At 55.4% G+C, this 10,610-nt stretch overlaps 1 protein-coding gene across 1 annotated transcript in view; it reads left to right on the top strand.

The window, feature by feature from the left end:
* Positions 1-4,292: 4,292 nt before the first annotated feature.
* GLTSCR1 (glioma tumor suppressor candidate region gene 1) overlaps positions 4,293-10,610 on the top strand; it is a 10,107-nt gene continuing 3,789 nt past the window's right edge. The window contains exons 1-5 of the mRNA XM_006772047.2: positions 4,293-4,397; positions 5,859-5,904; positions 5,994-6,036; positions 7,753-7,818; positions 10,170-10,598. Of these exons, the coding sequence (XP_006772110.1) occupies positions 5,864-5,904; positions 5,994-6,036; positions 7,753-7,818; positions 10,170-10,598 (579 nt within the window). The 5' untranslated portion in view covers positions 4,293-4,397; positions 5,859-5,863. The remainder of the gene's footprint in view (positions 4,398-5,858; positions 5,905-5,993; positions 6,037-7,752; positions 7,819-10,169; positions 10,599-10,610) is intronic.

A 10,610-nucleotide genomic window follows, 5' to 3' on the forward strand; every position in this document is an offset into this window, starting at 1 on the left:
ATATCCAGGCAGCACTCATGTCATCTTTTTCAACAGTTGGGTTCATTTGTGGCCTTAAAGGCTCCCTCTGCCTGCTGGCCGCGAGCACAGGGGCGCGGGCACATTTCATCCCTGTGTGTGGCCCCTGGTTCCCCCTACACAGTCTGTGTAGCCTTCATTATCTCACCTGAGAAATGGGGTAGTGATCGGGCGCTGGACGGCTTCAAGGAGGCTTGGTGCCGGCAGCTTAAGCCGGACCGTGTGCATAACCCACGGCTGAAGCAGGTGACAGATAAACCCTCCCAGTTGTGCTCAAGGGTGACACCTGGCAAAGGGCACCAGGACTTTTGTCCCCAACACCGGGCCGCGGCCAGAAAGCTCCAGGATGGCCACACTGCCTGATAGTCACAGTGGCAGTTAAAATAAGTCCAGGCATGCCTCATTTTATTGCGCCTCACAGATGTTGCTTTTTTTTTTTTTTTACAAATCGGAGGCAAGATTTTCCACCAGCAAAAACATTATGACTCGTGCTTTATTGCCGTATTTCATTTTGTTGGTCTGGAACCAAACCCGCAATATCTCCGAGGGAGGCCTGTATAACGAGTCTATATCACTTACAAAATACGTGAGTTTTAACAGCGTTCACGTAAAACGGGTGCGGAGCCTTTTTTTTTTGCCGAGGGCCATTTGGATATTTATAACATCAGTCAAAGGCCATACGAAATTACCAATTTAAAAATTAGCCTGCTAGCCCAGCCGGTGTGGCTCTATGGTTGCGTATCGATCTATGAACCAGGAGATCACGGTTCAATTCCCGGTCAGGGCACATGCCTGGGTTGCCGGCTTGATCTCCAGGGTGGGGCATGCAGGAGGCAGCTGATCAATGATTCTCTCTTATCATTGATCTTTCTATCTCTCTCTCTCTCCCTCTCCTTTCCTCTCTGAAATAAAAAATATATATATTTAAAAAAAATTAGCCTGCTATAGCTGTTCAAACATTTAATTGACTCCCTCCGAATGCCTTGGCAGGGCCAGACCAAATGATTTCACGGGCCTCATACGACCCAAGGACCGGACGTTCCCCACCCCTGGTGTAAAACAATCCTATGGGGGACATACTGTTATCACCATTTTCCAGATGGGGAAACTGAGGACACTGAGGCCCAGAGAGGCGAAGTCAGTTGCCCAGCCTGTGCGTGGGGGAGCAGGGAGTTGAGCCCCCCTGACCATCACCCATCCCCGGAACCATCACCCCACGCTGGACCTCTTGGCATCAACCCAATAGGAGACAGATGCCAACCTGGGTACCCCGTTGACAGGGGAGCATTTGAGAGGAGCCCAGGCCTGCTAATTATTACATATTGTTCTCTTTATTATGAAACGTTTAAAAATATACAAAGTAGCCCTGGCTGGTGTGGCTCAGTTGGTTGAGCGTCGTCCCATCACCAAAGTTGCCAGTTGGACTCCTGGTCAGGGCACTGCCTGGGTGGCAGGCTCAATCCCCAGTAGGGTGTTTCTCTTTCACATTGATGTTGTTTTTTCTCTCTCCCCCTCTCTCATCCTCTCCCTCTAAAATCAATAAAAACCTATTTGAATACATATGGTCAACTAACTAGGATGTATGATGCAGCCCCAGGTCAGTGGTTCTCAACCTTCCTAATGCCGCGACCCTTTCATACAGTTCCTCATGTCGTGGTGACCCCCAACCATAAAATTATTTTCGTTGCTACTTCATAACTGTCATCTTGCTACTGTTACGAATCGTCATGTAAATATCTGATCTGCAGGATGTCTTTTCATTGTTACAAATTGAACATAATTAAAGCACAGTGATTAATCACAAAAACAATATGTAATTATATATGTGTTTTCCGATGGTTTTAGGCGACCCCTGGTCGCGACCCACAGGTTGAGAACCGCTGCCCAGGTGCTTGTCAGCCCGCTCCAACAGTTACCAACATTTTGCCATTCACGCCTCCCCTCTCCCCGCACCCACTACCACTGGATGACGGTAACTTTTTCTTTTAGTTTTTAAGGGTGAAATTTCATGTGTTATAGGGCACAAATCCTAGCTGTTAAATTTAAGTCCTTGCCACTGACACCGCATCACAGTGGCGATCAGGTCCCTCCCCCCATTCCTGTCTCTGTGTTACCACTGGAACAAACACACCCCAATAAATCGTTCTCGCACAGTCTGGGGCCTCCTGGCACATCCCCTGCGGGTTTGGAGAGGCTGCTGAGGTCACAGCCCCTCCTGGCTGATCCCAAAGCGCAGGCCATGCCCCAGACTGGAGCCAGGAGGAGGGGAGATTTGGGAACCTGGCTTGAAATGCCCTTGGGTGCCTGTGAGAGCCTCCAGGCCAGGGGCGTGCACCTGGATTCCAGGTGGGACCCCGGGCCTTGTGACAGCTGCTTTCTAGAGCTTTCTGGGCGAGGAGGAGGGGAAGCGGCCGGGCTCATGCTCCTCTTTTCCATACCATCGATGAGAGGGAAACATTGATCAGCTGCCTCCTGCACACCCCCTACTGGGGATTGAGCTGCAACCAAGGTACATGCTCTTGACCGGATTTGCACCCGGGACCCTTCAGTCTCCAGGCCAATGCTCTATCTACTGAGCCAAACCAGCTAAGGCAATATTGTTATAGCTGTTCCTTTGGCCCCTCTCCCTCTGACCAGGACACGAGCACATTCATATTTTGTTATTAAATATATAGTCTGTTTATAAATACTTTCAATTGCCTGGAGACATTTTTGGTTGTTGCAGATGGAAGAGGGTATTATCATTGGCCTCTGGTGGGCAGAGGCCAGTAATGGTGCTAAACATCCCACAATGCACAGGCCAGCCCCCCGACAGCTGCTTTCTAGAGCTTTCTGGGCGAGGAGGAGGGGAAGCGGCCGGGCTCATGCTCCTCTTTTCCATACCATCGATGAGAGGGAAACATTGATCAGCTGCCTCCTGCACACCCCCTACTGGGGATTGAGCTGCAACCAAGGTACATGCTCTTGACCGGATTTGAACTGGGACCCTTCAGTCTGCAGGCTGACGCTCTAGCCACTGAGCCACACCGGGTAGGGCTGTACCACTCATTCTTATCGCTGCGAATCTGACCATGGCGGGCATTCCTACAGCAATAACAAAAGCCCGCAGGAGCCAGTCACCAGCTCCTCTTATCTTGACATTGTTGCCATCTTTGCGTCAGATCTTGAAAGAGAAACAATGCAAAGAGCATCTCCCGTGTCACAGCGGTTGAGTGGGGGACTCCCTTCCATCCAGCCTGGCCGCTGGCAGCGGAGGCGTCTTGGGCGTTTTGCTAGCTGTTCTGGGTTAATCCGCAGAGTGGTTTGCTTAAAACCCGTGCCAGCACACAGTGGGCCCGCACCAGTGACTCAGCGTCCGTTACAGCGAACCTCATTATTCACGGACCCTGCATCTGTGACTTTGCCTGCTCGCTAACATCGGTGACCCCCAGCTCTGCCATACACATGCTTCTTTCCAGGCCACTTGCAGACGTGTGCAGAGCCGTGAAAAACGCACACCACGTGTGTGTCCGGCCCAGGCCCCGCCTGGTGATCCTAAGGCCAGGGCGGCGGGATGTGCCCTGCAGGAAAGACTGTTCGCGAAGCTGCGCTCAGGCCCGAGCTAGCGTGCTGTGGGCTGCGTGTTCAGTGTAAACACCCAACAGTTTGTATGAAATCAGGCGTCCCGAGACAGTCACAGGGAAAGCATGGATTGGTGGAGGGAAGTGTGACGAGGCTTGTGGGGACACCTAGTCCCTTGTGTGTCCTGGGAGCGGGGGTTCGGGTTCACCGTTCAGTGTTCCTGGCAGCATTAGAACAGAAGTCAGAATTGGCTGGATTTGTTAGAATGATGCGCCAGTAAATGCTGTTGTACAGTGTTATATACACTAGAGGCCCGAGGCACGAATTCTCGCAAGAGTGGGCCTTCCTTCCCCTGGCTGCCGGCACTGGCACCCGGGACCTGGGCTTCCCTCGCAGCCCTGGCTTCGTCTGGAAGGTTTTCCAGAAGGACATTTGGTCTAATTAGCATATTACACTTTTATTATTATAGATTATATACCAGGTGTATATATCCTGTCCTATGCATGTGTACATACGGCACAGTATGTGTGTGTATATGATCATGTATAGTGATGGTTTATGCGGCTTTAAAGTGGATTTGACCTCTCCTTTTAACCTCGTATCTTCAACCCTTCTGCTCTCTCTCCTGTCCCCATCCCGTTACTCCCCTCCCAGCGTCATCTTTCTCCATCCGCTGACTTTCTCACTCACAGCCTCTCTCTCGTTCTCTCTCCACAGCTGGCCCCCGAAAGGACACTCCCCAAGTCCCCTGCTGGGGGCCCCGCGTAGACCTGGAGCGGACACCCCCTCCTTCCCTTCATGATTCGTTTGTAGCACAGGTAACCAGCGGGAGGGGGTCCCCATGCTCCCCAGTTCACCCTCCTGGGCCCACCTAGGCCCCTGGCTGGGAAGGGACATTCTGTCCTGGCAGAGCCTGCAGCCCCTCGTCTCCAGCCGGGCCCCTGGGCCATGTGGGCACCCCCACAGGTGGGGCTGGGACTCGGAGCCAGAGATAAGCCACCGCCACTAAGTGCAGCAACGCCGAGGACGGGCCCGCTCTGGGAGGGGGAGTGAGTGGCACGCGGGGCTCTGGGGTGCGCACGTCCGTGTTGCCTGCCCTGTTGCAGACCTGGCTTGCCCCCTGGGCCCGTGAACTATGCATGTGCGTGCGTGCATGTGTGTGTGTGTGTGTGTGTGTGTGTGTGTGCGCGTGCGCACCATGAATCCTGGGAAGTATGGGTACCGTTTTAGGCCACACACATGCTTCTGGCAGCAGTGTCTCACCTTCATCAGCTTCTCCCCGACCCTATTCAGTGAGGACCCTCACCCAGCTCTGAGAGAGCCCACCTGCCCCTGCTTGCATCACAGCAGCTGGGGGCCACGGGAGCTGAGTGGCGATTGGGAGGGCTTAGTGAGGGCTGCTCAGAGCACACTGTGTGGGGAGGGGCTCCCCAGCCGAGCGAGCATGTGAGACTAGGTATGGGGTTCCACGGCAGTCAATGGCGTCTTTGGGGAGGTCCAGAGAACCTCTAAGAAAAGGCCCCTGGGCTGCAGCGCGGAGGGACTGGGTATGGTTCTCTGTCCTCCGAGCATCACTGGGCAGGAAGGACGGGCAGGGAAGGCTGGGTCGATTGCGCTGGAAGGAGAGAATGAAGGATGTTCGAGTGGCACTTTGGCCAGATGGACAGGGGAAGCTTGGAGGGATGGAGGGTGTCAGGAAAGACAGAAGGTTGGGTGGGCTGGGGATGGATGGGCGGATGCAGAGAACTTCCAGTCCCTTGCCTATAGGGCGGGGCTAACGGCATCCCTCCCTGTCCCGGGGGTTGGACAAGCTAACGATTGTACAGGGCTTGGGACGGGGCCTGGAGCAGTGTAAATGCTTGGCACCTGTCAGCCGCCTTCATCCTCATCCTCATCCTCATCCTCATCATGCTGAAGGGCTCAGCCTCCATTTGCTCATCTGCAGAGTGGGAGTGGCAGGGCCCACCTGAGGGATGCTGGGAGGATGAGCTAAGAGAGTGTGGAGTGCTTAGCACCGGGCTGCTCAGGGTCAGGCTCGCTGATATCATCATCGTTATCAGAGTCTGGGGACAGAGAGTGAGAGGGGAGGGGGGAAAGGCCTGGGCTGGCAGTTCTGCAGGGAGGGCACCCCCACCCATGCCCATGGGAACAGAACCCTGACCCCCCACCCCCATCCAGGGGCCGGACCCCGGGAGTGGTCCTTGAAGGGAGGTCCTGGTATGCTGCTGTCATCTAACCTCTCTCCCTTGCCCTCTCCCTGCCCTGCCCACCCCACCCAGTGGCGATGGATGATGAGGATGGGAGATGCTTACTAGACGTGATTTGGTGAGTAACTGGCTCCCCCCACCCTCCTTTTCCCTCCCCTCCCCACCCACCCCTTGCCTCCTCAGTGCCTCTTCCCTTCTCTCTTTCAGTGACCCTCAGGCCCTCAATGACTTCTTACATGGATCCGAGAAGGTGAGTGTTGGGCAGGGAGGTGTCTGGGGCAGGGGCTGTGGAATTGGGAACTGACACCTACCCCTTGACTTCTGTGAGCTGGGCAGTGTGGTTGTGGAGGAGAGCAAAAGAGATGGCAAATCCCTGACCTCACGCCGTACACATTTCCTTGGTCAACAGAGTAACCAATAAAAGTGACTGTGGAAAGCACCGTGCAGAATAGGACGAGAAATAATAGTGTCACTTGTACAACAAAAGAGGTTTGAAAGGAAATGAATGGGGGGTGGGGGCAGGGGCTTCTTTAGCCAGTATGGTCAGGGAGAGGCACTCTAAGGAGGTGACATTGAAGGTGAACCTGAAGGTGCCACGCTGCTCTGGGCAGCCAAGAGCAGGTACAAAGGTGGGAAAAGTTGGCACGGTTGAGGAACAGAAAGAAGCCTGTTGGGCTGGACCGAAGGGGAGACTGGTAGGAGGTGAGACTGGAGGTGAGAGGAGTCACCTGGTCATGCAGAGCCCGGAAGACCTGGATCCAGGAGTTGAGGTTTTATTTTGAAGGTGACAGGCAGCTCTGGCGTGTTGTCAAGCAGGAGAAAGCCATATTCGATCGATTATCACCGCAGAGAGTGGGACAGAGCAGGGGGGAGTGGAAGTCTGTTTATCCATGAGGAGTTGTGTCAGTCATCTAGGGCTGTGTAACAAATCGTCCCGACGCTTGGCGACTTAAACCGACACGTTAGAGCTCTGGCAGTTTGTGAGGGTCAAGAGTCAGGGAGCGGCTTAGCTGGGAGTCTGGCTCGGGGTCTCTCCGGGGGTTGCAGTCAGGTGTCGGCTGGGGCTGCTGTCGTCTGAGGGCCTGTCTGGGGCCGCAGCTCCTCACCACGGGGACATCTCCTTGGGATGCTACCTAAGTGTCCTCACGACTCGGCAGGTGGCTCCCCCAGAGCGAGGGACCCAAGGGTGGAAGCTCAGTGCCTTTTGTGACCTAGTCTCCGAAGTCACACATTGTCACTTCCGTCAGATTGTATTCGCTAGAAGCAGGTCACAGGTCACTGAGCCAGCCCACACCCGTAGGGAGGGAAAGGAGAGGGGAATGCAATGGGATGAGGAGGGCCTGGGCCCCGGGGCAGGGGTGAGGAGGGTCAGGTGCTGGTGGGGTCTGGGTGGGAGGCAGTCTCCTAGACTTGATGTCAAGGAGGAGAGGTGTCTGGAATGCCTCCTGGATTTTGGCCGGAGCCGCTGAGCAGGCTGTGATCCGGGTTCCTGGGATTGGGAGTTTGGCCTGGATTCCAGGGATCCAGGGAGGGCTGTTGGATGTAGTCTGTGGCTCTGGAGAGACACCCGCTGGAGAGATTGGCGAGGAGGCCACCTCGGCCATGGACAGTCACCCTCACCCGGCGCTTATGGATGCAGGCTCTGTCCTAGGTCCTGAAGGCGCTCCTGGAAACCAGCCTGGCTGGGGGCATGTGCCGGGTACTTGGGGGGACTTAGTGGGAAGGGATGAGAGTTGTTGGGAGGGGGTGGCATATGTGACAAGCCCTGGAGGATGTGCTGCCAGGGGGAAAGGCGGGATTCTCTCATCACCGCACCGTGATGTCAGGAGAGCTTGAAGCCAGGCTGAGGGACCCAGTGCTGGGGACGTCTTGCCCCCCACCCCCTCTTTGTCTTTTTGCTCTAGAGCAGGGCTGGTTTACCGTCCAGCTGACCTTTGACCTTAGGTGGGGGCGGGTCTTGTTACAGCTCGATGGTGACGACCTCCTGGATAATCCTGGGGAGGCCCAAAGTGCCTTCTATGAAGGTCCTGGGGTAAGTGGCTCCGGGGCTGGGGGAGGGCTGCAGGCTCCCAGTCATCCCCCAAGCCGTCCACAGCGGCAGCCGGTGGGAGGGAGGCCCCGAAGGCAGGAGGGAGGGGTCACGTGACACCCATCCCCATGATGCACTGTGCTGGGCCGAGGGTGGGAGGCAGTCAGAGAGCAGGGTGGGGAGGTGGGGCCCCTGCTGCTGGAGCACCCTGGCTGGGCCCTGGCCTGGCGGGGGGGCCTTGGGGGTCAGCGGTGCAGAGCTGTTCTGGGGAGTTGAGACAGATGCTGGCTCTGGGGTTCACCGGGGAATACTCCTCTGGGAACAGGCCCTGGAGCCTGTCCCTGCTCAGCCATTGGGGGGTGACCCGGGGGGGAAAGGGATCAACTGATACGGACCTCTGTCTCCATCTGAAAAGTGAATGCGGGTGATGGACAAAGCCCAGAGGGGGCGCCACAGTGGTCATTTATTGAGCACCCACTGTATGCCTGGCTGTGCTCACCCATTACTGACTGTCCTTGTCTTCCTCTTCTTCCTCTCCTGCTGCTTCTGCCTCCCTCCCCCTTTTCCCTCCTCCCGCTTCATCATCATAACTATCACTCACGGAACATGTATTCTATGCCAGACCCTTAAAGTAATTTTCATTTCGTTCTCACAACTATAATAATATATTCTGAATAGGTTATCTTTCGTAACATAAATGATTACATCCAGAACCCAGCAAATAAACATCATTTCATGTTATTGCCTTTATAGATCTGGAACAGTGAGCCTATATTCTTGCTCCGTGATCATTATTCTCATCGCTGCTGTCATTGTTCAGTGCCCACACGGTCCCTGGTTGGGCTCCATGCACCTCCCGTACTTAATGTCAGGGAATGTCACGACCACCCTAGGTAGCTCTCTGGCCAAATAGCCACTTTCCACAGGGCCTTCCTATCTGGGTTCCATGCCCTGAGCATAATTACTGCCTGTGGGATATTCGTTCACATACTCACACATGTATTTATTCCCACGTGTCCTGGGTTGTGCATGGAAAGTACTTAAGAAATGTCAGAGTCCAGCCAGTGTGGCTCAGTGGTTGAGCATCGACCCATGAACCAGGAGTCACGGTTTGATTCCCAGTCAGGGCACATGCCCAGGTTGTGGGCTCGATCCCCAGTAGGGAGGTGTGCAGAAGGCAGCCGATCAGTGATGCTCACCATTATGTTGCTATCTCTCTCCCTCTCCCTCCTTTTCTCTGAAATCATTAAGAAGAAATGTGAGACTCGGCGCATGTGGCACAAACTAAGGTTTGTGTGCAGTAGCAGCTGCTGCTGTTACGTTTATGGTTGTTATTATTTCTGTTTTTTAATCGTCACCCGAGGGTATGTTAATTGAATTTTAGAGAGAAAAACATCAATCGGTTGCCTCCTATATGCGCCCCGACTGGAGGTCGAACTTTATTCCAGAGAGGAAGGGAGAGGGAGAGAGAGAGATAGAAACATCACTGATGAGAGAGAATCATTGATCGGCTGCCGCCTGCACGCCCCACACTGGGAATCGAGCCCGCAACCCAGGCGTTTGCCCCAACCAAGAATCGAACCGTGATCTCCTGGTTCATAGGTTGACTCTCAACCCCTGAGCCACTCCAGCTGGGCTCCATGGCTTTTTAGAGAGAGTGGAAGGGAGGGAGAGAAGCGGGGAGAGAGAGGGAGAGAAAGAGAAACATTGATGTGAGAGAGAGAGAGACATCAACTGGTTGCCTCCCAGGCGTGCTCTGACCAGGGGTGGGGAGCGAACTGGGAATCGAACCTGCGACCCTTCGGTGCTTGAGCCGGCGCTCTAACCATTTAGCCACCAGCCAGGGTGAACCATGACCTTTTGTCTGAAACCTTCAGGGCAGGTATTTTTCAGATTCTGGAAAGGTGATGCAGGGGCATGTGTGCTGCTCATAGCAACAGGCCACTCGTTCGCTTTTCAGTGGCCAGGTTTCAGGAGAGTCGTCACGTGGGTAAATGATGCCTTTTCCCCAGAGCCCCCATGGGTGCTGGTCAGGTTTTGCTTCCGCCACGTTATAAAAGCATCCGTGCTTTTCAGAGCCTCTGGGGTTTGGGAAATGCAGGTGAGAATCAAGGGCCTCGTAGGGCTGTTCAGTAAATGGTTTTTGTTCTACTGATGTGTGCAGTGGGGATAGAGGCCACGTTAAGCAGGCTCCCAGCTAAGCCCTGGGGAGCTGGGAGCCGACCCGGTCCAGCCACTTCCAGAAGGAATGTCCTCTCTGTGCCCCCCCAGCACCTCGTGTGTGTTGCGGCCGTGCCCTGCGCGGGCCCTTTGCTCATCTCAGGCCTTTCCTTCCCATCTTATCTGGCCTCCAGCTCCACGTGCAGGAAGCTTCTGGCAACCACTTGAACCCGGAGCCTAGCCAGCCAGCCCCCAGCGTGGACCTGGACTTCCTGGAGGATGACATCCTGGGCTCGCCCTCCGCGGGGGGCGGCGGCGGCGGGGGCGGGAGCGCCGACCAGCCCTGCGACATCCTGCAGCAGAGCCTCCAGGAGGCCAACATCACCGAGCAGACGCTCGAAGCCGAGGCCGAGCTGGCCCTGGGCCCCTTCCAGCTGCCCACGCTGCAGCCCGCAGATACAACTCATTTTTGTGTGATTTCCCGTAAACATCCCGCCGGGGCCCCCGGGCCCCAGGCCCTCTTCCCGGGGGGCACAGACCTGCTGGGACTACAGGCCCCGCCCACCGTGCTGACCCACCAGGCCCTGGTGCCGCCCCAGGATGTGGTCAACAAAGCCCTGAGCGTCCAGCCCTTC

Source organism: Myotis davidii, unplaced genomic scaffold (assembly GCF_000327345.1).
Source record: "Myotis davidii unplaced genomic scaffold, ASM32734v1 scaffold566, whole genome shotgun sequence".
NCBI lineage: Eukaryota > Metazoa > Chordata > Mammalia > Chiroptera > Vespertilionidae > Myotis > Myotis davidii.